Source organism: Schistocerca piceifrons, chromosome 1, assembly GCF_021461385.2.
Source record: "Schistocerca piceifrons isolate TAMUIC-IGC-003096 chromosome 1, iqSchPice1.1, whole genome shotgun sequence".
NCBI lineage: Eukaryota > Metazoa > Arthropoda > Insecta > Orthoptera > Acrididae > Schistocerca > Schistocerca piceifrons.
Genome location: NC_060138.1, coordinates 736,742,376 through 736,768,504, shown reverse-complemented (window position 1 = coordinate 736,768,504; position 26,129 = coordinate 736,742,376). Strand labels below are relative to the sequence as shown.

Sequence of the window (26,129 nt, the reverse complement as noted above, 5' to 3'; positions counted from 1 at the left end):
TGTTATGAAGTAAGAAGTGATACAGTTCCCTGCATTTTAAGCACATGTAGTAAAGCATGATCATATGTTAAAATAATATTTCATGTGGATTTATGATGTTACAGTTAACATAATATTTTACCTGTTCATTTGTTTACAGGACGACTGTCACAGCTTGGAGTTCTTTCATTACGTTATAATAAACTGCAATACCTTCCGTCGGAGGTCGGAAACTGTTCAGAACTTCATGTATTGGATGTTTCTGGAAACAGGTAATTGGCCCATCTTTTCCATTTCAGTTGTTTCTTCATACCACACCTGTAGAATGATAGAATCTTGAAACATTAAACCAGTCACCAATTTTGAAATTGGTTTTAGCACCATGATAATTTACTCATTGAATTCCCATCGGAGGTGATAATGCTGTTAGCTTTGCTGGGTGAAATGCATCACCCTCCTGGCTATGAGGTGTACTTACAATGCAATACGCACTCCAGATATCATTACAATGTGGGAGCACTGTAACCAATATGTGAGAAAAGGCTCTGCACGGGGAGGTCTTTGTTTGAGGTAGGAATTTGGGTAAAAAGTTTTTAGTTTAGCTCAGACTAGCAACTATTTGTACAGCCATTGGAACATATGTCTTACTATAGCTGTGTTACAGTATATTGGAATGACGAACTGGAGCTCGCACCGAGGCAAATTGTGTGAGTCTATTAATCCCTTTGACAAAAGTTTTAATTGGGCTGAAATTAATGCTCAGCTAATGGCACTGTTTATATGTACACAATTTGGATTTTACATGAAAAGGGGAAAAAATTCTGTGAGGTTATTGAAGTGTCCCACTTCCATACATTAAACTTTTATGAATCAGTTCAGACTTTGCATGAAGTCAGATAAATGGATAAAGTCAAAACAATCCCCCCCCCCCCCCCCCCCCCCCCCTCCGCCCCCGCCCTCCAAATTAATCATGTCTGTTGTCAAGGTACGATGATTTACAAGTTGAGCTAAATGCAGCTGTAAAATTCATTTTTATGCTTGGAAATGGTTTAAACTGAATCAAATAAATAAAAAATGCAGTTTTACAATTCATTCAGATTATAGGTGCAGAAAACACTTTTTTGTACATTCTTTTACAAATGCCACTTCTGTGTTTGAAACTCATGCGAATTGGTTCAGATTTTGCAATAATGTAGACAAGTACATGTTGTTCATGGCTGTCCTGTTGTTTTGTGAAAGTTGTATCTGTTGCCACAGTGTAAGCAACATGGTTCAAAAAAGAACCAATACCGGATCAGCCATCGCCAGAGTCAAGAGAAATGTACATCAGTTGCCAAGCTGTATGGCCTAACGCCAGAATTGTGCTACAGTAAAAGTGGGGAACCAGAATGAAAGATGCTCCTATCATAGCACAAAAAGGTGAATGTGTCCTATGCATTGTCAAGGATTTAAAAGAAGGGAACTAGCTTTCTGACTTACCTGGCAGTTTCAAAGACTTATAAATCAAAACATCTTGGCATATTAAAGCTTTTTTACAAGTCAGTCCTACTTCCTGCAGTCCAGTGAGCTCTCTTAAATGCAAGGTGTAGCACACCTGCATTTTACAATGTATAGGCTAAAGTCTCTGATCCTCTGCCCCAAATACAGATGATTCACCAGCCATAGTAAACAGTATATATCATCATATGGTTGAAGAGCATATGTGTCACAGCTAAAAAAGTTTTTCTGGAAAAATGGGGGGGGGTTTCGTGTACAATCTCTGGGGATAGATTCAGTCCTGGGAGAACACTAAAGCAATTTTGTTGTAATTTCTGGGGGAGGTGTTTTTTCGCTTTTCCCCCCTCTCTTGAGAAGACAATTTCTCCCCAAAACTCACACCTGTTACGTGCATTGTGAGGAGTGTAAAAACAAGTAATAGACTTTGTGAGCGTCTAGAGAGTGGGATGCATCTACAACAGGAAGTGCATTTATTATAGGAAGTATGTCAGAGTGGGGATGCTTCCATCCTAAACTTTAATGGCACAATGTGTCATGTTGCACAACATGACAGATGATGGTATGTGTCATGTTGCACGACATGACATCATGTTACTTAACTTTACACGATGTATTATGTTGCATGACATGGATACTAATGCTAACAAGTGAAAAAACACACACATGTCAGGATGTTTTGGTTGAAATATGTTTGAAGTTGCATTGTAAGTGAAAAAACTAGCTCCCTTCTTTTACATACCTAACTCTGTTGCTTGGTAGGAGCATTTTTCATGCTGGCAATAGTAGTAGTTACTTTTTTAACACATTAAAACCCAAATCTGTAATAATCCATTTCTAAAGCAAAAGTAACAGAGTTCTGCACGTCTGTTAGACCAGAGTTAGGATGTTAAAATGTTGAATAGAGGATGAACTGAAAAAATTGATGATGAATTGCAGATACAGCTTTTAAAAGGAAAAAAAAATGTATTTATGGTGATAGTTAGTTTTAGTGTATATAGAAATATGTCAGTTAGTTTTATCATTCACCAATGAATATTTTTTACATCACATCATGATAGTGTTGTTTTGTGAGATAGTTGTGCTGCAACATATGTTGTATTCCAGGTTACAGTATCTGCCATTTTCATTGACAAACCTTAATCTGAAAGCTGTGTGGCTGGCAGAAAACCAAGCTCAACCAATGCTGAAATTCCAAACTGATGTGGATGAAGAAACAGGTGAACAGGTTTTAACTTGTTTCTTGTTGCCTCAACTTGAATACCCGGAAAACGCTAATGCAGGTAAGCATCAAATTATATTAAGAGACATTGGTGAAAGAAATATCAGTGAAAATGAGTCTGTTGCTCTAACACTGCAATCAACGCATTATTTATGTATTTGAAGTACAATTGGATCAGTAAGAATAAATGATTTGTTGTATGAATTTTCAGTAATTTCTTATTTTCATATTGTTGTTATAAATTGTAAGTTAATAGAAAGATCTCAGTGCTGTCTGTAGAGGTAGAGAAATGTGATAAGAGAACTCCTAATTTATTATTATGCTGGTAATAAGTCTCTCTGTTTGAACAAAAATGAAACAGTGTGAAACATCAAATATTGAGCCTTGTTTTGCCTTGATCAAGCAGGAATTATTAATTAAGTTTGTCAAAACAGCTGAGAGTGTGTCTTATATTTTAGAATACTTGTTGTGATAATGTAATTATTTTTCTTGTTTAGGGCCATCTGACATACATATATGATGATGCACATTGATAAAAATGGCTTGCATATTTTTGGAACCAATTTTATGCCACTTATTTTTGTTTAGAAATACGTATTTCACGCAGATAAAGTGTGAAATTGAACTGTTTTTCTGTGTCGTACTCTTCTTCTTCTTCTTCTTCTTCTTCTTCTTCTTCTTCTCCTCCTCCTCCTCCTGCTCCTCCTCCTCCTCCTGCTCCTCCTCCTCATTACATATTATTAAAGGGTCATTCTACATATCACACACAGATTTGTAATTCATGAAACTGTTAACATACTGGACAGTGTGCATGAATTTTTAGGGACTTGTTGCTTCTTTTTGTATTTGAGCTACTATTATTCTTTTATGTACCTACTTAGCAAGACATTTTGCTCTGTGTCAGATAATGTTAAAGAATAATTTAAAATTTGAAAGCTTCATTCTATAAACTTCTTGTTAACAGGTTAAAAAAATGAGCTTAATCCTGTAACTTCCCTCTTATTATTTGATTTATTGAAACTTTCACATGGTGAAATAAGATCACTATTAAACTTTATGAACAATATTATGAAACCAAACTTACTTATTCCATACTTGCATGTCAAATTTTTCTGGTTGCTACGGTACACTTGAATTAGTGCTGAAACAAAAGCTCATGAGGCATCCAGTTGTCAGTGACTGCAGTAAGCCTCTAGTAGGTATTTGTATGTTTGTTTTACCAGTTAAAAAACAAAGATGCTGTGACTTACCAAACGAGAAAGCACTGGTAGATAGACACAATAAAAAAATACACAAACACACACACAAATTTCAAGCTTTCGCAACCTAAGGTTGCTTCATCAGGAAAGAGGGAAGGAGAGGGAAAGACGAAAGGAGAGGGAAAGACGAAAGGATGTGGGTTTTAAGGGCGAGGGTAAGGAGTCATTCCAATCCCGGGAGCGGAAAGACTTACATTAGGGGGGAAAAAAGGACAGGTATACACTCTCTCGCGCGCGCGCACCCACACACACACACACACACACACACACACACACACAAGCAGACATACTTAAAGGCAAAGAGTTTGGGTAGAGATGTCAGTCAAGGCGGGAGTGCAAAGGCAAAGATGTTGTTGAATGACAGGTGAGGTATGAGTGGCGGCAACTTGAAATTAGCGGAGGTTGAGGCCTGGTGGATAACGGGAAGAGAGGATATATTGAAGAGCAAGTTCCCATCTCCGGAGTTCTGATAGGTTGGTGTTAGTGGGAAGTATCCAAATAACCCGGATGGTGTAACACTGTGCCAAGATGTGCTGGCCGTGCACCAAGGCATGTTTAGCTACAGCGTGATCCTCATTACCGACAAACACTGTCTGCCTGTGTCCATTCATGTGAATGGTCAGTTTGTTGCTGGTCATTCCCACATAGAAAGTGTCACAGTGTAGGCAGGTCAGTTGGTAAATCATGTGGGTGCTTTCACACGTGGCTCTGCCTTTGATCGTGTACACCTTCCGGGTTACAGGACTGGAGTAGGTGGTGGTGGGAGGGTGCATGGGACAGGTTTTACACCGGGGGCGGTTACAAGGGTAGGAGCCACATTCAGAGTCTGATCCAGTCCCGCAAAGTTCCCTGTCACAAGTGGAGCACTTTTGGGGTTCTTCTGTGGGAGGTTCTGGGTTTGAGGGGATGAGGAAGTGGCTCTGGTTATTTGCTTCTGTACCAGGTCGGGAGGATAGTTGCGGGATGCGAAAGCTGTTTTCAGGTTTTTGGTGTAATGGTTCAGGGATTCAGGACTGGAGCAGATTTGTTTGCCACGAAGACCTAGGCTGTAGGGAAGGGACCGTTTGATGTGGAATGGGTGGCAGCTGTCATAATGGAGGTACTGTTGCTAGTTGGTGGGTTTGATGTGGACAGATGTGTGAAGCTGGCCATAGGACAGATGGAAGTCAACATAGAGGAAAGTGGCATGGGATTTGGAGTAGGACCAGGTGAATCTGATGGAACCAAAGGAGTTGAGGTTGGAGAGGAAATTGTGGAGTTCTTCTTCACTGTGAGTCCAGATCATGAAGATGTCATCAATAAATCTGTACCAAACTTTGGGTTGGCAGGCCTGGGTAACCAAGAAGGCTTCCTCTAAGCGACCCATGAATAGGTTGGCGTATGAGGGGGCCATCCTGGTACCCATGGCTGTTCCCTTTAATTGTTGGTATGTCTGGCCTTCAAAAGTGAAGAAGGTGTGGGTCAGGATGAAGCTGGCTAAGGTGATGAGGAAAGAGGTTTTAGGTAGGGTGGCAGGTGATCGGCATGAAAGGAAATGCTCCATCGCAGCAAGGCCCTGGACGTGCGGAATATTTGTGTATAAGGAAGTAGCATCAATGGTTACAAGGATGGTTTCCGGGGGTAACAGATTGGGTAAGGATTCTAGGCATTCGAGAAAGTGGTTGTTGTCTTTGATGAAGGATGGGAGACTGCATGTAATGGGTTGAAGGTGTTGATCTACGTAGGCAGAGATACGTTCTGTGGGGGCTTGGTAACCAGCTACAATTGGGCGGCCGGGATGATTGGGTTTGTGGATTTTAGGAAGTAGGTAGAAGGTAGGGGTGCGAGGTGTCGGTGGGGTCAGGAGGTTGATGGAGTCAGGTGAAAGGTTTTGTAGGGGCACTGAGGTTCTGAGGAGTCCTTGAAGCTCCGCCTGGACATCAGGGATGGTATTACCTTGGCAAACTTTGTATGTAGTGTTGTCTGAAAGCTGACGCAGTCCCTCAGCCACATACTCCCGACGATCAAGTACCACTGTCGTGGAACCCTTGTCCGCCAGAAGAATGACGATGGATCGGTCAGCCTTCAGATCATGGATAGCCTGGGCTTCAGCTGTGGTGATGTTGGGAGTAGGATTAAGGTTCTTCAAGAAGGATTGAGAGGCAAGGCTGGAAGTGAGAAATTCCTGGAAGGTTTGGAGAGGGTGATTTTGAGGAAGAGGAGGTGGGTCCCGCTGTGACGGAGGACGGAACTGTTCCAGGCATGGTTCAATTTGGATAGTGTCTTGGGGAGTTGGATCATTAGTGGTAGGATTAGGATTATTTTTCTTCGTGGCAATGTGATATTTCCAGCAGAGTGTACGAGTGTTGGACAGTAATCTTTAATGAGGGCTGAAGGTGAGGCCTTTGGATAGGACAGAGGTTTCGGATTGGGAGAGAGGTGTGGAGGAAAGGTTAACTACTGAATTGGGGTGTTGTGGTTACAGATTGTGTTGATTAGAATTTTGAGGTTTTGGGGGGAGTGGAGCTGGAAGTGGGAGATTGAGTAGATGAGAGAGACTGGGTCTGTGTGCAATGAGAGAAGGTTGAGGTTTGCTGGAAAGGTTGTGGAGGGTGAGTGAGTTGCCTTTCTGGAGGGGGGAACCCAGGAGATTGGATAGTTTTTTGAGGTGGAGGGTGGCATGCTGTTCTAATTTGCGGTTGGCTTGTAGGAGGATGCTCTGAACAGCCGGTGTGGATGTGGGAGAGGAAAGATTGAGGACTCTTATTAAGGATAGGAGTTGACGGGTGTGTTCATTGGCTGAGTTGATGTGTAGGTGAAGGATTAGGCGGGTGAGGGCTATGGATTGTTCAGTTTGGAAATGGTATAGGGACTGACGGAAAGAAGGGTTACACCCAGAGATGGGATTTTCGAGTGTGAGGCCTTTGGGGTTAATGCCAAATGTCAGACAAGCCTGAGTAAATAAAATATGGGAGTGCAATCTGGCTAGGGCGAAGGCATGTTTGCGGAGGGAATGTAAATAAAACTTAATGGGGTCATTGTGGGGATGTTGTGAGGGTGACATGGTATTAGAAGGTGGAAAGTGTAACATGAGGCTGAAATGAAAATGAAAATAAAAATATATGGGGAGAGATAAAGGTGAACTAGAAAGCAACTGAAGATCCGGTGTGAAAAAAAGTCGAAAAAATGTTGGTTAAAGCTGAGTTATGTTGATCCTTTGGTGAACTTGGGTTGGTAAACAATGGTGTGCACAAAGGTTAGGTGGTTGGTTTGCTTCCAAAACACGTTAAAGGGTGGAGAAATTCGGGAAAAATTAAAAAAAAACTGCGTGTAAATGTATTAAAAGGAGTGGTTTTGTGGTGGCAGATTATGAAAATGAGGCTAACAATTGTCTGACAAAGAAATGATGACGTTAAAACCTGTGGGAAGTGGCTAAAAATGATCAGTTTTGTGGGAAAAACGGAAATGGAAATAAAGCAAAAGTTGTTAGAACTAGCCAAAATTGTTGTTTAATAGGTGAAAGGAACCGTTTGTGAGCTGGAAACGGTTGATTTTATTGCAGCGGTAGTGTTGGAAGTGGGAAAATTTTTTTTGGTTATGGTTTGGAAGTAAGTTACGTATTATTGAGTATATATAGGCAGGGTAAAATTAGATGGTAGATTATGCTAAAAAGGAGAAGCTGTATAAATAGTCTGTACTCACCAAAAGCAGAAAATGTGAGAAGGCACAATTAATAGATAAAATGTATTTAGAGTATTAGAAGCAAAAACTACTGCAGTGTATATCTTTGGCATTCCCTTATACCTATCTGTGTCAGTAATTTTTTTCTTTGACTTTATTAGAGTAGAGGCTCTCATGTTCCAAAAAGTACACAGTTAACTTTAATTTATCTGTTGTCTGTTGATCAGCTATAATTTCTGTCATTTGGAAATTATGTGTTTTACACAATTAAAAGCACTGCACAAGTCAGTGTAATCATTCTGAATAAGATCAAGGGATAAAGGTAGTAAGAAAAATTCTGGAAGAATGTAAATAATTGAAGAAAGGATACCACTCACCGTATAGCAGAAGTGTGAGGCCACAAGATGTCATATTGCTACCACCATCACCACCACAAAACAATGTTTGTTTTTATTGGGACTGTTCATACTAGAAGATCTGAATAGTAACATTATTTCTATGAACTTCGAATCATATTTGCTTTTTGTCTGAGGAACAATAGTGTCCTTATGGATGAGGGTAGGGGCTAATGACTGCATTGTTGCTACTACATTTTATTTTCTGTCCGTCAACATAGACAAACTAATAACTGCATTCTTCAGTTCACCTTTTCCAACTGCATACACACTTAGAACTGGTTAGTTCAAAAATTTGTGCAAGTTTCGACTTAAAAATATAACCAGTTGATGGTGCACTGCATTCCATTTAACCATAGGCCTGTAATGCAAAGTTTTTGAAAAGTGGTACTTTGTATTTTTTATTGGGTGGTTTTGCTCTTCAAATGAACAAGAGCGTCATGAAAATGTATACGGAAAAAGATACAAATTGAGATAATATGGGAAACTTACATATACATTATGTAAAGTACATATTCTACTTACAGTATGGTGACTTACATTTAAAGTTGGGTGACAGCATTAACAATTATCTTTAAAGTTAGCTGAATTTGTAAAGATTAATTCGACTGTCCTGTAGTATTTAAACTTAAGTTTAAAGTACGGTAGTAAATGATGACATTGATGAATGCCAAAGATGAAATTGACTGTACAGCAGTAGCTGTAACTTCCATGGTATAGTCTATCCAAAGATAATTTACAACTATAGAAAATGAAGGTTACATTTTAATTGCCTCTTTTATGGGCGTGTATCTGTACATATGTCCGTAGCTTTTGAAAAATACGAGAACATCTGTAAAAATTATTATACGTTACACAAAATACATATTTAAAAGTGTCTGTACAAAAATACATTCAAAACTATTATTTTTAAAAATATTTCTGTTAGTTTGATAAGGCAGGTGGTATATTTTGGTTCCTATCTACAGAACTTCATCAAATAACTGGGAGGACCCATGTAAATTAAATTAGTTTTGTTCATTCAGAAAATTTTGTGGGTTTTTTTCTTTTCTACAAAAATTTCCAATTCTTTAAAAAAAAAAAAACTTGTGACTTTTTTCTCAAAAACTTTGTTTTAACTGTCTCCCCGTGCAGACAATGCCTGCTCTCGGAAAAAAAAGTCCTGTAATACGTTCATGACATGATAGATTGAAGAAGTATGTGTTGTTAAATTTTCCATTCAGACCTATTTTCCCCTTTTCCTTCCTTTCCTATGCATCATTGCTTCTATAACAATTAGTGTTCCATTCATTCATGTTTTAATACTTACGGCACTTTGTTTTTCTTTAACCTCAATATTTCAACTCTAAATTTGTGGAGAACTATTTTTGAACTTCTTAAATCATCTCTTGCATTTTCCTAAAATGTATGTCATTCTAAGAAACAGCCTAATTCGTTACGCCCTTTCTCGTTAACACAATTGCTGAAAAACAAACAACACCAACTGTTCTTATAGAAAATAAAGAAAATTTTTTCATGATATCCAGAATATATAGTGTACTTAACTATATGTGTACCTTCAGAAAAATCATCAAAATGTAATTGTTGGTAATGTAGTATGATAATTTACTTGCATGCATGTGTCCTCCCATGGAACAGAGTGAAGTGTTCCTTTTGTTGTGTTGTGTTGTGTGTGTTACATTTGGTATGATTGATGTGACAAACAGGTTTTACTTATGTGCTAGGAAGTAATGGAAAAAAAAATCCTTTCATTTCTTTATTGCTATAACTGATGTTGCTACTGTATCTATCTGCTTCTGCATACCTGTGAGAGTTTTGCATGGGCTTGCCTGTTTCCTTGAAGTATTGATGCACTGATTCACTGTGGTGTCTTACTACAGTGCCCTGAAGCAACATATTTCTGCGCCCTCTTAATCTGCATATTTTAATTTGCTGGGGTTCAGTAACTATTTACTTTTGGATGTAATCTGCAATTACAGTATGGAAATAACTTTTAAAAAATGATAATTTATATATTTAAAGCATTGATAGATCGCATAAATATTTTAAGTTCCTACAGTATTATGAAGTTTCAGATGTATGGTATATTTAGTAGTACTTCCATACAGTTGTAACAATACGAGAGAAGGAAAGTTGCTACTCACCATATGGCGGAGATGCTGAGCTACGATAGGCACAATAAAAAGATTCACACACTCATAGCTTTCGACCATTAAGGCTTTTGTCAGCATTAGACGTGCGCACACACACACACACGCCCGCGCACACGCACACACTCGCGCAAGCGCAACTTGCACACATCTGCAGTCTCAGAGAGCTGAAACTACACTTGCAGAGAGAGAGAGAGAGAGAGAGAGAGAGAGAGAGAGAGAGAGAGAGAGAGAATCTTTTTATTGTGCCTATTGCGGCTCAGCTTCTCCACTATATGGTGAGTAGCAACTTTCCTTCTCCCGTATTGTTACATTCCATCCTGGATTTTCCATTGTTTAATTCTATACAGTTGTGATATATTTCATATACACTGTTTCTCAATATGCTGAAAATTTTGCTGGAATGCTGTCTAGGGGTGCAGCTGTAATTTGTATTTAAAACCTCTCCTCGTGATGTTTCATATCAACAACCCAGTGGATTACATTTTATAAATTTCCTACATTGGAAAAATGGAGTCATAGAGTCATAATGCATCTGTTAAATGAGGGAGGCGGGAAGGGGCAGCACTTGTAGTTTCATTAGTGGTTCGTGTTAGCAGTTCAGGTGCGATACGCTTCAGTCAGGTAACTCCAGCGCATGTCAAGGTCTGGACAGCCACTGAATTAATATCTTTTTTATTTTATTTATTTGTTTCTGTCAGTCAGTAATCTCTCTGTGTAAAAGACATGCTAACATGCTTGCTAAAGAGTTATTAAATTTTTCTTGCTTTTGGTCTCATACACATCCTCTTGTGTTTTGCTTGTATGTTCTATTCATTATTGATTTCTGGTCTTTACACAAGTATGACAATTATTTCCCCAGAACAAATGAGAAACTTGCTTTCCTGTTCATAATTTGCAATTCAGTGTGTTGGTAATTTATCTTAAAAAGTTTTTCTTCTATTTCACTTCATGAGCTTGCTTCAAATAATATACTTTTCATATGCCTGATGCTGCTGCATGCTACACCCACCTAACTAAACTGACAAGCCTTTGCCAGCAGTATTCATTGTTGATGTAGTTAAACTTCTATTTTAACTTCTCAGGTTTCATCCATTGTTATGACATGCCACTTTATTGTAACATTCAGAGCTTCCTAATCTTTCATAGATATTGTAGAATAATTACTTGCAGTGCTGGTATTAACATTTTTATAATGAGTTATACCTGCTCCATCAGCTAGAGACTGAAGTATTGTCATTGTTCTTGATTCTTTTTGAAGAATAAGCCAATTATTTAATTGTTTACAGAATAATGTAATAGACATCACAGTGGTGCAGTTGTCTTGATCTTCCAAATTACTATTTTTCTGTTGAGAAATATGTGTTAGGAACTGAAGTATCATGCCAATATTTCATAAAATTTGAAGAGAAATCTCCTGCTGGAAAGTAGTTGGAAACACTTGCTGGACTGAGCCCTGTGTTTGAGAAAAGTTGTATGTGAAAACTTACGGCAGCATAAACAGCAGTGGCAATAATTAGTTTTACTCCTGATGAAGATGATTGAGGTCATTGTTGGAATGTTGAAACACCCTTTACAGTTAACATGGCTAGATCATTAAGGATATTTTGTAAAAGATGCTGTGGACTGTGTACCAAGACCTTACTTTGAGACTGGAGTCTGTTATACATTGACCAAATTGTCATAACTTCGAAATAATACTTCATTTCACACAAACTACACACATATATGGGACATTCTAGCACATTAGTCTTGCAGAACAGTATACACTCAATAGATTTTGACAAAATGAAGATGTTGGCCCAGAACTTCAACATCAGGGCCTCAGCCCTCTTAGTATACTGCTGAATGAGGCAATCTCTCTCTCCATCACACAGGTGCTCTTGGAATATATGGCAGTATTTGTGGGAGAGTAGTGAAGCAACAATAACTGCAGCTACAGCAGATAAATGCATCTGGTAGTAATAATTTTCAAAATTTAGTGCAGTTATTAACACATAAATAATGTCGGGAGAAATTATGAAATGTCTATGTAGTTTAAATGCAGATGGAAACAAAGGCAAGATGTTTCAGCGTCATGGAATGGAGAAGATTGATGTTGTGTTAAATTTTATTTCTGTATCTATTCCCACTTTTACTGTGTACATTGTTCGTGTGACATCTCACCTTCTTTCCATCCTCTCGTCATCTAACAAATTCAAAAGTTTTGTCTTCATTCTTTTGTTAAGTTATTCCTTTGTATTTCTGCCAGTTAAAATACCCCCTCATCTGTTCGTGTCTTGTTTTTCATGCAATTTTTATGATTCTTGTATTTGGCATATTACTATAACATAGAGCTATTCACAAGTGTAATTACAAAACTGGAAAAAATATTAAATTTTTGTCACTGTGAATTATTGTTGGATGTCTTAACAGCTACAGTAGGGTTCTTGATTTTTTTAGAGTATAGTTTCCAAAGGGAAAGTGATAAATTATTCTCAGGTTTATCTTGGATGGCAGTTCTCAAATATTTGATTAAAAGCATCTCTCCTGTAGTTCAAGAAAGGCAGTGCATTTTTATATAGAAGTGTTGTCTCTGATGGCTAATGGGCACGAGTTCCCTTCCTTGTTCTGTAAAACCAAAGAACAACATTACACATAGATAATGTCTGCAAAATACTTGCTTCCTCCGTTACTGTTTCCTGTTATAAACACTGAAAGAGGGGGTAGTTCAGGTTTAATTAAGAGTTTCAGTATTTTGTTAGACTGTGAGCAAAATAAATAAATAAGTAAGTAAATAAACAAATAAATTTGCGGTCACATACGTGAACATTCCAGATGCTACTATTAGTACAAATAATATTCCTTAACAAAAATGTGGCTGCATTGCACCAACAGATATGCTCTGGAATCAGCAACATAATGAGTTTTTGTGGCATAAGAATCACATTACTAAAATAATACAGAACAGTTGTGAGCTCTTTCACAGGTCAAAAGAAGAATGAGTTGGCTTCTGTGTTTCATGTGGGAAATGCCTGAACAATGGATCGTGTGCAATATGACGCGAGATCAGACAGTATACATGTTTCTAGAATGAAATTTTCACTCTACAGCAGAGTGTGTGCTGATATGAAACTTCCTGGCAGATTAAAACTGTGTGCCGGACCGAGACTCAAACTCAGGACCTTTGCCTTTCGCGGGCAAGTGCTCTACGGACTGAGCTACCCAGTTAAGACTCTCGTCCCATCCTCACAGGAGATGAGGTACATCCCGTCCTCACAGGAGATGAGGTACTGGCGGAATTAAAGCTGTGAGCACGGGACGAGAGTCGTACTTGGGTAGCTCAGTTGGTAGAGCGCTTGCCCGCGAAAGGCAAAGGTCCTGAGTTCGAGTCTCAGTCCGGCACACAGTTTTAATCTGCCAGGAAGTTTCAGTATACATGTTTGTTTCCATATTTTACGAACATCAGTTGTGGCAGAGTCTGAACTGGTTTAGTCTTCTGTTGTCCATTTAAAAATTGAAATGGTTTTTGGATGACATTCCAGTCACTTCTTGTGTCCAAAAGCAACACTGGTAATATGAATGAACATAAGAATGTGAAGGGCAAAATTTCTCTTTCCACCCAGAAAAGGCTCTCTTCATCATATTAACACACTTAATTTTGGACGTAGTCCACATTTTGGTCACCATACATGAACATCAACAAAAGAAAAACAAGGATAATGGAATGTAGTTTAATTAATCAGGTGATGCCAAGAGAGTTAGATTACAAATAACAATGAATTTTGCTGTTGAGGCAGCAAAATAACTGATGATGGCTGAAGTAGAGAGGATATAAAATGTAGACTGGCAATGACAAGAAAAGCATTTCTGAAGAAGAGAATTGTGTTAACATCTAATATGGGTTTAAGTGTTAGGGAGTCTTTTCTGAAGGTATTTGTCCTGAGTGTAACCATGTATGGAAGTGAAACATGGACAATAAACAGTTCAGATAAATGGAGAATAGAAGCTTTTGAAATGTGGTGCTACAGAAGACTGCTGAAGATTGGTTGGGTCAATAACTTAAATAATGAGGAGGTACTGATTAGAATTAGGGAGACAAGGAATTTGTAGCATAACTTAACCAAAAGACGGTATTGGTTGAGAAGATGCATTCTGAGACATCAAGGGATCACCAGTTTAGTATTGGGAAGAATTGTGGATGGTAAAAATTGTAGAGAGAGACCAAGAGATGAAAACAGTAAGCAGATTCAGTAAAGATATAGATTGCAGTGTTTATTCACAAATAGAGTTGCATTGGGAGCCGCGTCAAACCACCACCTTCATACAACATTTTCCAAATGAAGTGCTTCCTTCCATGTAGTACAAATCTATGTGCTCTACAAAATACTCACGTACGGCTGCCATATCCTCTCCCTTGAGCTTTTGGTTATGTTCCAGTTGCAAATTTCCATATATGTTGGGAGTATGTGGGGAGCAGGCTGCCAAAGTTGGTGAATAAGGCTATATTGGAATAGCGCTTCAACATTGAACGAAACTCAATGTTTGAGACTTGAAATGGTCTGTGGAACCATATAGTGTCATTTGTCTAAAACACCTACACTTGGGTTTCAGGCAGGATGACCTGTTTCATTCAATGTTGCACTGGGATTCTGGCACAGTTTGAGAGCATCTGCAATGCTATTTGACTTTAAGGAGAATACCAAATGGACTGAGGTGTGAACAGGAATTTGGATTGAGAAGAGAGGTGTGCTAGGGTAGTCCATGCAGTTGTGCAAAGCCACTGTGCCCATGTAGTATATGGTGAGCACATCTGCATACTGAGCAGGAGACCTGTTTTTGAATCTGGGCCTTGGTACAAATTTTAATTCATTGTGTCTGCATATATACATACTAACTGTTTGAGACCTGAAAAGATCTTTGGAACCATATAGTTTCATTTAACTTTTAAATTTAGATGTGGTACATCAGTGACGGAACATAGTTATTCCTTTTCTTCCTTCCTTCCATCCATCAGATTCAAAGAAAGTATGGCCAATAGACCTAAAGCCTAAATTTAGCATTGATTCTTACACTTGACATGTCAATCCAGGTGATTTTTCTTTCACAAGATAAATTAGTCTGTAAACAGTGCCTAAGCATCAAATCTTTTCAATTTCTAGCTTCATCTGTGTCTTACATTTGCCTTTTCCATAAAATTATAGTGTAGGTTGTATATGCTTCAATTAAGAAATCATAGATATAGAACTTTCTGTATGTGAAATGTAAACATTTAATTTTTTTGTTACACTAGCTTTTGAAGCCTTTCTGCAAATTAGCTTTGCATGTTCATACATTTTGATTGCTTTTGCTCACATTGCAATGCTTGGTCATGTTTTGTGTTCCTTTCTCTTTCTGTCTCTTTGTTATAGACGCTTTTTATGATGGGCGATTGTATCGTTGTGGTATTAAATTTAGTGGTGAGGATCTTAATGAGACGAGTGATGGAGAAGCTAACATGGCTTCTGTCTCACCACCAGATCATCAACGGGAAAGTGATGATGATGGCTGGGAGGAACGAGAAAAGTCTAGAGCGCACTCTGTCAAATTTACAGAAGACCTGGACACTGAACTGAATAAAGAGGTATGGAGCATGTTCTATGATAAAAAAAGTCTGATAGTGTTTAGTTTATGAAATTTAGAATGTCACTAATGAGCTGTCGACAGTCATATTGAGAAAGATGATACAAAACATAATAAACGCAACTTCAAAAACAGTAAGCAGCCCTGCGTTAATTCTAAATCTTTCATTGTGGTTTTGGATTTTATGTGTTTGCCTATTGTATTGAACTCCCTATTGAGATGGACTTTATGTGGTTGTGTATTGTACTGAAGGATTGCTTGCAGTTTATTAATGTTGTAAGTCCATAAGATCAATAGCAAATGTTGTAAAATGTATGATTGGCTAGAAATCTGTTGTTTCTTTCAAATTGTCTTTCAGAGAGCACTTTCATACGAAAATTTAGAGCTTTGTTTGACTGCAGCACTTCAGGTATTTTAAAAAAATTCTTTACAGATGTTGATCTATAAAATGGTATTCCATTTTTGAGTATCCAGACAGGTAAAGTTTTTGATCAAGACGTAGGTTTCTTATTTCATTTTCTTGCATGTGAAGGAGGCTTCCACTAACAAGAACACTTGACTAGGTACAGTAGCATGACAAGAAAGTGTGACAAGTGTTTGTGCAGGCAGCTGCAGACATGACAGAACATGAAAAATTTGCACAATGCTTGTCATTTTGTAGACCACTTGCCTTTTTTCCTTGAATCGCCTATTGACCTGCAATATAAAGAGTGCTAAATTGCTAGTTTCACTATCCTTTTTGCAGTTTGTCTGCAAAATAAAAGGAAGGACTAATCTGGGTCATGCATCTACATCTATTCTCAGCAAATCATTATCAAGTATGTGACAGTGGGTACATGTTATTGTATCATATATTAAAATTTCTTCCCATTCCATACACAGCTTGAGTGGGAAGAATGGCCGCTTATGAGGATCCACATAATTTGTTATTTGCCTAATTTTATCTGTACAATCTTTAGGCTGAAGTATGTTTATAGTTTGTGCTGTGAAAGGAGATTCTGTAAGTTTTCAAGCAGTTTCTCATGATTTATACAGGATGAAAATTATTTAAACTGATGTATTCTGGGAGGTTGCATGGGACACCAAAACAAAAATTTTGTCTCTAATGTCACAGTTACCTGTGAGCATTTTTTAATCTGGTAGAGGGTGTAATTGCTCTCAGAACTTGTGCAGTTGCGCATATCATGGGCACAAACGTAAGGAACTTTGTTCATGAGCAGTTGTTAATCCATTTCATTTACATTGTATGCACAACTTGGAACCAGATGATTATCCACTCGGAGCACAGTTTTCGCAGTGATACCTGGAACAATGTCAGATGCATCCTATATTTTCGTTCTCTGTGCTGTTTACAGATGAAACAATGGTTGGGCATGTTGGTGTTTCCAACATCCACAATTCACATGTTTTGAGCCAGAAAAGTCCACATGCCACATTTACTTGCAGTCAGTTGCAATTCTATGTGAATGTGTAGTCAGATGTTGTTGGTGACCATTTGATTGGGCCGTATCTCCTACGTAGGTCATTAAATGACAGACATTATTACAATATCCCTGCCAGAGCATTACCAGAGTTTCTAGATGACGTGTCACTCCCTATAAGACAGTGCATGTGGTTCCAGCATGAAGAGGTGCGGGCACATTTTGGTTGTCCCCTGCCTCAGTTCTTGAACTGACAGTTTCCAGAAAAGTTGATTTGTATTGACAGTTTCCAGAAAAGTGGATTTGTATTGGTGGTCCTATACCATGGCCTACTCGATTCTCTGATTTGACCCCCTCTGAACATTTTTGTTTGTCAAGACGTTTACAACCTGGTTAACAAAGCCCCATTTGAATCAGAAGATGATTTGGTTGCCCTGATAGTAGCAGTAGTTGCCGGAATTAAGAACATTCCTGCAGTCTTAATCTGAGTTACACAGTACATGACCACTGGTGGAACCTTTGTTTACAAGTCAGTAGAGTATTTTTTTAACCTTTACTGTAATTGAAGAGTGTTGTGTTAATTTTTTTTGTCTCTTGATAATAGAGAATTAAAACTTTTGTCTGTTTCTTTTTTTATCCTCACAGGCAAACATTACTAGAAAAAATGTTTTCATTGTACCTTGCTATCTCCGAGAGTTCCTTAGTGTAATTAATTTTCATCCTGAGAGAACTTTCTGTGCCAGTTCAAAAAAAACCCGCAGGGAGACATAACATTAGAGACAAATATTTGTTCCGGTGCCTTGTGCAACTTCCCAGAGTTTGTCAGTTTAAATAATTTTCACACTGTATGGCAGCTTCCTTAGTGTGTGTGCCAGCTAGGAGTTTGCAACATTTCTGTTTTTGTTCTGTTATACTCACAGAAACAAGCCTCCAACTTTTCATGCTTCCCTCCTTTGTAGATGCTTGTTGCTCCCTTTTAATGTGATTTGATGCAGCCACAGTTAATCTGATGTATACAGTCGCAAGATATTCATTTATGGTTGGTACAAGTATTTTTTAAACAGTCTCGTCAGAGAGATGGTTTCACAGCGGTTAGCAGAGTGGACTCAAATTAGGTGAGAGGTTCAAATACTGATCTGGCCGTGCATGTTTAGATTTTTCTTATTTTCACTAAATTGATTAAGGTGAAAGCTGGAATGTTTTAAAGGATGTAACTAATTTGTTTTCCCGTTCTTGATAAATCTGAACTCATGTTGCATCCCTTTAACCAACCTTATCTTTAACAGAATGTAAAATCCCAATTTTTCTTTTACTTAACTTCGCCTTCCTACAGCTTTACCTCATCTGAGCAGAGGGAGACAAACAATGAACTGCAAAGAGAGTAACAGCCCACAGTTTTCTATTTTATTGCACGGCTTTGTTCCTTCGAAACGTTCATTGTGTCTGACCTGCATTCAGATTTTCCGATTCAAATGAGCAGTGCCCAGGGCACATTCTCTTGTGTGTTTATTTCAAATAAAGTAACAGTGGCTCTATGGCTCTGCTGTGGAATAGTTCTCTCTCTCTCTCTCTCTCTCTCTCTCTCTCTCTCTCCCTCTCCCTCTCCCTCCCTCTCTCTCTATATCTCTCTCCCTCTCCCTCCCTCCCTCCCTCCCTCCCTTTCCTCCTCCCCATCTATTTATGTATTTTGTATTTATCTATCTCCTCCCCATCCCCTTTCCACACCCACACACACACACACACACACACACACACACACACACACAGAGTAATTTATGTTAGATTAGATTAGATTCAGTATTTGTTCCAAAGACCCAAAAATTAGGTGATTCTCTTGGGTGAGGAACGTGTCAGAAAGTAAAATATAAAAAACGTAGATCATAATACTCACTTCCCTGATTATTTGTCCAAAGGTTGTCAAAATATGTGAATACATTATTATAAACTGAATTGCTAATATTGACAGAATTAAAACACTCTCAGAATGAGACATAGTTAAGAATTTTTATAAATTTATCATGCTCAGTTGGTAGAGCACTTGCCTGCAAAAGGCAAAGGTCCCGAGTTCGAGTCTCGGTCAGGTACACAGTTTTAATCTGCCAGGAAGTTTCGCCACATGTAACTAATTCCCAATCGGACCAAGACTGAGTGCTTATTCTGCATGTATTTCTCAATGGCACCCTATGTTTCCTGTTAGTTAAGAAAACTCGAACCATTTCACAACACTGCAGGTGACACCATAAGATTCTAATTTACTTAAGAGAATGCTGTCATTCACACAGTCGAAGGCTTTTGACAGGGCACAGAAAATGACAGTAGCCTCTAACTTGTTATCTAAAAATTAAGTACATTCTCACTGTACGTGTAAATAGGCTTCTCTATATCGGAACCCATAAGGAACCCAAGCCGTGACTAGGACTGTATATTAGTTGCAGTCAAATGCTTAAGAATATACTTGAACACAACCTTTTCAAATATTTAAGGCCATTTGGTGGATCGTGTGCCTGGTTTAGATATTATCATTATTTCTGTCACCAGTTTATTCAAACCAATGATTTCACACTGGAAAACTGTGCGTGTTTTTGTAAGATCTCTCTGAACAGCCGGTGATTTTAAACCTTTTGAAGTTTGTGTTTATCTTAATTAATGTTTTTTTATAATTTTTACATTGCCAATCAGAATAATTGCTACCAAGAGATTATTATATAATATATATATTATTTTTCAGACGCCATTTGTACGCCAGAATACTCCTCATCCAAAGGAATTGAAAGCAAAGGCCCATAAACTTTTTGCCAAAGGAAAGTTGCCAGATGGAAAAATGCCTCATGAGAATGAAGTAAGTATTGTTTTTGTTCTTAATTAATATTTCTGCAACTCTCCCTTGTATGTGTTGGCACCCTATGAATTACAGGATGTCACAAAAGTTTCACATGGTGAATTTTAGAAGTTTTCATAAGTCATTTTGTGGCATCTGCACTGTTATCCTCTGCATTCCAAGTTCATGAAATAGAGAGAATTTCTCTTGTCTTCCATAATCTTTTAGTCACATATTCTACAAAAGACTAATATTGTACTGAAAGAAAAACCAGGGATATGACTATGGTGTAAGTTGTTTCGGTAGCCTACTTGTTCACCAAACCACACATTATAACATGATTTGAATGGTTATATTGTTGTCTGACACACATTATACAAATGCATGGTGTTCGTTCTTTTGGACATGTCCTAAAGGACAGACAGCATGCATTTGTATAATGGATTTACCTCAATGGGCAATGAATTAACTCTAGTACTGATGCACAATTATGTTCGACCTCCTGTGGGAGTCCCAAAGTAGTGAGCATGGAGGACAGGGACAGGGACTATGTATAAGTGATGGTGTGGGTTGGCCAGGAGGCATGCCAAGATAGCTCTCAAAATTGCAGTAGACGCTGTGTCCTGATGGCACAGTGGTTAAAGCAACTGCCTAGTAAGCAGGAGATACCAGGTATGAATCTTCGTGCAGCACACATTTTCACTCGTTGCCACTGAGTCTCAATTCAGTTGATATCAGCAGTTCCCTTCTTTTAATTTCCTCCCCTCCCATCCCCTACCCCCACCCCACTACACCCTACCCTTCCCCATCACCTTCAATATACACATTATCCTGTTCTGTAAGATGGATGTTAACAATTTTGATAATTGCTCTTACGTGACTGAACCTCAGCATTAACATCTCATGACTTAATAGGAGGGAACATGTTCTGTACCATGTGCTTGGTTTCTGCTGCTGATTTATCCAAATTTAATTTCTGTCATAGTTTTCTGCCTCCTTTGTACTCTTCTCCTGCCCATTTTTCTTTTGTTGGCTTCCCCTCCCCTCCTGCTCATCTTTCTTTTGTTGGCTTCCCCATTTGTAAGATTAATTTTTTCCACTCTCTGTACCACTCTAATGTTACGACTTCAACTAACCTTAAATTTTCTTCTTTAGATTCCTTTTTCAAATTTTTCTCCACCATAGCCCATGATTCATGTCATCTATACTGTTACTTTCAGACTATCTTTGTCACACATTGTTGGCTCTGCTGTAAGTAACGTCAGTTTCCTGTTACTGGCTGTTGTTGCTATATCACTGTATGTTACCTCATTCTGGCTTGCTATCACTCCTTGTCCTCTGATGCTAAGTTACATTTATACTTTATCTATGAAAAGTCCAGTTCCATCAATCTTATCATATCTTTTGCTGGTTTGAGGAACCTTTCTTCTCAAATACTGCCGTGGTGGCGGTGGTGGTGGTCACACGCTCGTGCTGTAGCCAAGTATAAGATGACACTGAAGATAAGATGACCTCTCTCTCTCTTTTCTTTCTTTCTTTCTTCTTCTTCTTTTGTGTGTGTGCGTGTGCGTGTGCGTGTGCGTGTGCGCGCGCGCGTGTGTGCGTGTGCGTGTGCGTGTGCGTGTGCGTGTGCGTCGTGCGCGTGTTTTTGGGGAGGGGAATGAGTGGGAACGGGGAACCATGCAAGCACACATGTGCACATCTCACTTACCTAACAGTTAGGGAAAGAGCCTTTTTTGTCTCAGTTCAGAGGATAAAGGAAAATGTAATAAAAGATACTCATTAAGCCTGCTGAACCTGTGCTGAGCAGAAATATGTTAATGTTGCAGGACGGAAAACATCCAGGAGATAAGCAGACGATGGAAAGTGAATTGCAACAGAAAGATCAAAATGCCATTGCAGAGAATAATGTTGCATCAGATCAAGAGGAAAGCAAGGAGGTATTTGTTTTTATCAAGAAATAACTATGATTGCAGAGAAGATACAGACTTAACTTTTATGTCGGAAGTATCGTTGAATATCCAGTTTGCTTCCAGTTATTTAGTTATGTGTTTACCTACAGATCCTTTTACAGTATTTGACATTTAGCATTAACAGAAGAAAAAGTGTAATCATAAATTTCTCTAATTCTTACATCCAGGCATGGGCCCAATTGCACAAGGATTTAAACACCAGGTACAGTACTCTGTGGTGGATACCATGTTTAGCCAAGTATTAAACAACCCTGTATACAAGACGACACCCTTTCTCTAAGAGACTTTTTGAGAAAAAATTATTTATTCCAGCTAATCAGAGTTATGAACTGTTTTACAGAGACGAAGTATCTGTCTAAAAAGAAACATTGTAACAACTCTAACTGTATGCCATTTATTGTTTGTCTACATTTTGATACGACCTACAAAGGCTATCATCTGTGGCATCATCTTTTCATCATTGTCATCATCATCATCATCCTCATTATCCTAATAACACGGCTCTGAAGGTTATATCTTTGTTGTCACAAGCATTTGGCTGTTTCTTCCGAATTTGTAGCTTTTTGTGAGGTTGGGGTTATGGTAGGTCTTGAGAACACAGTTGCTTTTTCCAAATACATGGAGGATTTCTTCATTACTGTCGTGCCTCATGGTGAGCATTGATAACATTGCTGTATGTAATACCTAATTATGCCAGTGGTCCCCCGATATAAACTTTTAACCATCTCTTGCAGAAGTGTATACTTTTGTTGAGTATTTGTCCAGTCCTCTCAATTCAGACTTCAAACTGCAATTTAGATGTCACATAAAAGCCAAAGTTCACATTGGATATTTCTACAGTTAGCAGCACAATGAAATTTGCTGTGCGCTTGCTACTCCCCTCACCACAATCATCATAGTTTTAAGCCAAGCTGTGCAGGAGCAACTGTAAAACGTGGACTGCAATTTCTTCTGTGGTACAGGTCATGTACAACAATGGCAATTAATACATAAATAAAGGATTGGAATAACAATTCAGTCTAATTCCTAAATTTTCACTTGTCCAGCACACTAGTGACATCTATTGGTACTGAATCCTTGATGGGTCTTGCTGCTGTAATTCATTCTGCCAGGACCAATTACTGTCAGTTTAATGTATTAAAGTAGAATAATTAATTTTTGAAAATATAATGTAATTGGATAGATAGAAAGCTTACTGACAAAGTGGCACAGGAGAACCACATTTAAAAGGTATTATGTATGGAAGCTGGAAGCTTTCAGAGGGTTCAGTGACTCCTCCTTTTGGCAGAAGAGTTGAAGGGGTAGGAAGAGGGTGAAGGAAAGAAGCTGAGGAGGTTTAGAAAAAGGGGTAGAGTTCAGAAAAGTTGCCCACAACCCTGGGTCGGGGGAGACTTACCGGATGGAATGAGAAGTCTTTTCTTCTCGTCCTGTCTAGTAAGTCTTCCCTCACATGGGGTTTTGGGTGACTTTTCTGAGCTCTACTCCTTTTCCTAAACTTCACCAGTCCTTTTCTTTCTCCTCTCCTCCCCCTTCAACTCTTCTGCCGGGGTCATTGGACCCTCCGAAAGCTTTTTATATGTGTGTTCTTGTGCCACCACTTGGTGAGTAGATTTTTTATCTATCCAGTCAGTTTAATGTGCTTCATTTAATTTGTTGGACATTTAATTGTGGATTAATTCTCGTATGTGTGTCATCTGAATGTTACTATCTTGTCCTAAAGCTGGTTACGGTAAGAGCTGGTAATGTTTTGACATACACTCCTAACACTTGAAAAGCAACAAAATTTTTCATTTGCAACCCACTTGGTAAATCATTACAATCTCTCTTAAGCAAATAAAATATTGACTTGGTTCAGAATCAAGTAATGTTTTTTGAAGAGCAACATTTTCACCTTTGAGTGTTACCTTCACTTGCAAAGGAGCAGAAGGGTTTATACTGGTATCCACGCATGTTTCACAACTTCTATTGCAAAACTGTTCAAATACAAGAAGAGTTTGTAAGAGGAACAAATTTAATGCTGTTTCCTCCTGCTTTTACAAAATTGTCAAATTTTAAGCAGAGGAATGGATTGTTGCGGTAACTAGTTCATAATATCTCACACATCCCTTGCACTAGCAGCATCAGTCAAATATCATGTTACTGTTTTAGCAAGGTCGATATTGTAACAAGTGATTGGGTGTATCGGCAAATCTTGAGCTTGCTCATACGTGAGTATCATTTGCCCAACTGTACACTATATGTGTTGACCTCAATAGCCAAAGCTTCATTTGTAAATGTAAGAGGACACCCTCATTAATCTATTAAACAATGTAAAAATTAATAGGGGGAAACATTCCACATGGGAAAAATATATCTAAAAACAAAGATGATGTGACTTACCAAACGAAAGCGCTGGCACGTCGATAGACACACAAACATACACACAAAATTCAAGCTTTCGCAACAAACTGTTGCCTCATCAGGAAAGAGGGAAGGAGAGGGAAAGACGAAAGGAAGTGGGTTTTAAGGGAGAGGGTAAGGAGTCATTCCAATCCCGGGAGCGGAAAGACTTACCTTAGGGGGAAAAAAGGACGGGCATACACTCGCACACACACAAATATCCATCCACACGTATACAGACACAAGCAGACATATTTAAAGACAAAGAGTTTGGGCAGAGATGTCAGTCGAGGCGGAAGTGCAGAGGCAAAGATGATGTTGAATGACAGGTGAGGTGTGAGTGGCGGCAACTTGAAATTAGCGGAGATTGAGGCTTGGTGGGTAACGGGAAGAGAGGATATATTGAAGAGCAAGTTCCCATCTCCGGAGTTCGGATAGGTTGGTGTTGGTGGGAAGTATCCAGATATCCCGGACGGTGTAACACTGTGCCAAGATGTGCTGGCCATGCACCAAGGCATGTTTAGCCACAGGGTGATCCTCATTACCAACAAACACTGTCTGCCTGTGTCCATTCATGCGAATGGACAGTTTGTTGCTGGTCATTCCCACATAGAATGCATCACAGTGTAGGCAGGTCAGTTGGTAAATCACGTGGGTGCTTTCACACGTGGCTCCGCCTTTGATCGTGTACACCTTCCGGGTTACAGGACTGGAGTAGGTGGTGGTAGGAGGGTGCAGGGGGCAGGTTTTACACCGGGGGCGGTTACAAGGATAGGAGCCAGAGGGTAGGGAAGGTGGTTTGGGGATTTCATAGGGATGAACTAACAGGTTACGAAGGTTAGGTGGATGGCGGAAAGACACTCTTGGTGGAGTGGGGAGGATTTCATGAAGGATGGATCTCATTTCAGGGCAGGATTTGAGGAAGTCGTATCCCTGCTGGAGAGCCACATTCAGAGTCTGGTCCAGTCCCGGAAAGTTCCTGTCACAAGTGGGGCACTTTTGTGGTTCTTCTGTGGGGGATTCTGGGTTTGAGGGGATGAGGAAGTGGCTCTGGTTATTTGCTTCTGTACCAGGTCGGAAGGGTAGTTGCGGGATGCGAAAGCTGTTGTCAGGTTGTTGGTGTAATGGTTCAGGGATTCCGGACTGGAGCAGATTCGTTTGCCACGAAGACCTAGGCTGTAGGGAAGGGACCGTTTGATGTGGAATGGGTGGCAGCTGTCATAATGGAGGTACTGTTGCTTGTTGGTGGGTTTGATGTGGACGGACGTGTGAAGCTGGCCATTGGACAGGTGGAGGTCAACATCAAGGAAAGTGGCATGGGATTTGGAGTAGGACCAGGTGAATCTGATGGAACCAAAGTAGTTGAGGTTGGAGAGGAAATTGTGGAGTTCTTCTTCACTGTGAGTCCAGATCATGAAGATGTCATCAATAAATCTGTACCAAACTTTGGGTTGGCAGGCCTGGGTAACCAAGAAGGATTCCTCTAAGCGACCCATGAATAGGTTGGCGTATGAGGGGGCCATCCTGGTACCCATGGCTGTTCCCTTTAATTGTTGGTATTTCTGGCCTTCAAAAGTGAAGAAGTTGTGGGTCAGGATGAAGCTGGCTAAGGTAATGAGGAAAGAGGTTTTAGGTAGGGTGGCAGGTGATCGGCGTGAAAGGAAGTGCTCCATCGCACCAAGGCCCTGGACGTGCGAGATATTTGTGTATAAGGAAGTGGCATCAGTGGTTACAAGGATGGTTTCTGGTGGTAACAGATTGGGTAAGGATTCCAGGCA

The 26,129-nt window shown here is 39.2% G+C and overlaps 1 protein-coding gene across 9 annotated transcripts in view; it reads left to right on the top strand.

Moving 5' to 3' along the window:
- Positions 1 to 26,129, top strand: part of LOC124711466 (protein lap4) — a 539,589-nt gene that overhangs the window by 286,554 nt on the left and 226,906 nt on the right. For 8 of the 9 annotated variants that reach the window (XM_047241591.1, XM_047241606.1, XM_047241620.1 and 5 more), the window contains exons 9-13: positions 140 to 251; positions 2,581 to 2,756; positions 15,550 to 15,761; positions 19,910 to 20,020; positions 21,829 to 21,939. In XM_047241591.1, coding sequence (XP_047097547.1) covers positions 140 to 251; positions 2,581 to 2,756; positions 15,550 to 15,761; positions 19,910 to 20,020; positions 21,829 to 21,939 — 722 coding nt within the window. The remainder of the gene's footprint in view (positions 1 to 139; positions 252 to 2,580; positions 2,757 to 15,549; positions 15,762 to 19,909; positions 20,021 to 21,828; positions 21,940 to 26,129) is intronic. The other variant, XM_047241583.1, reaches the window with a different exon arrangement.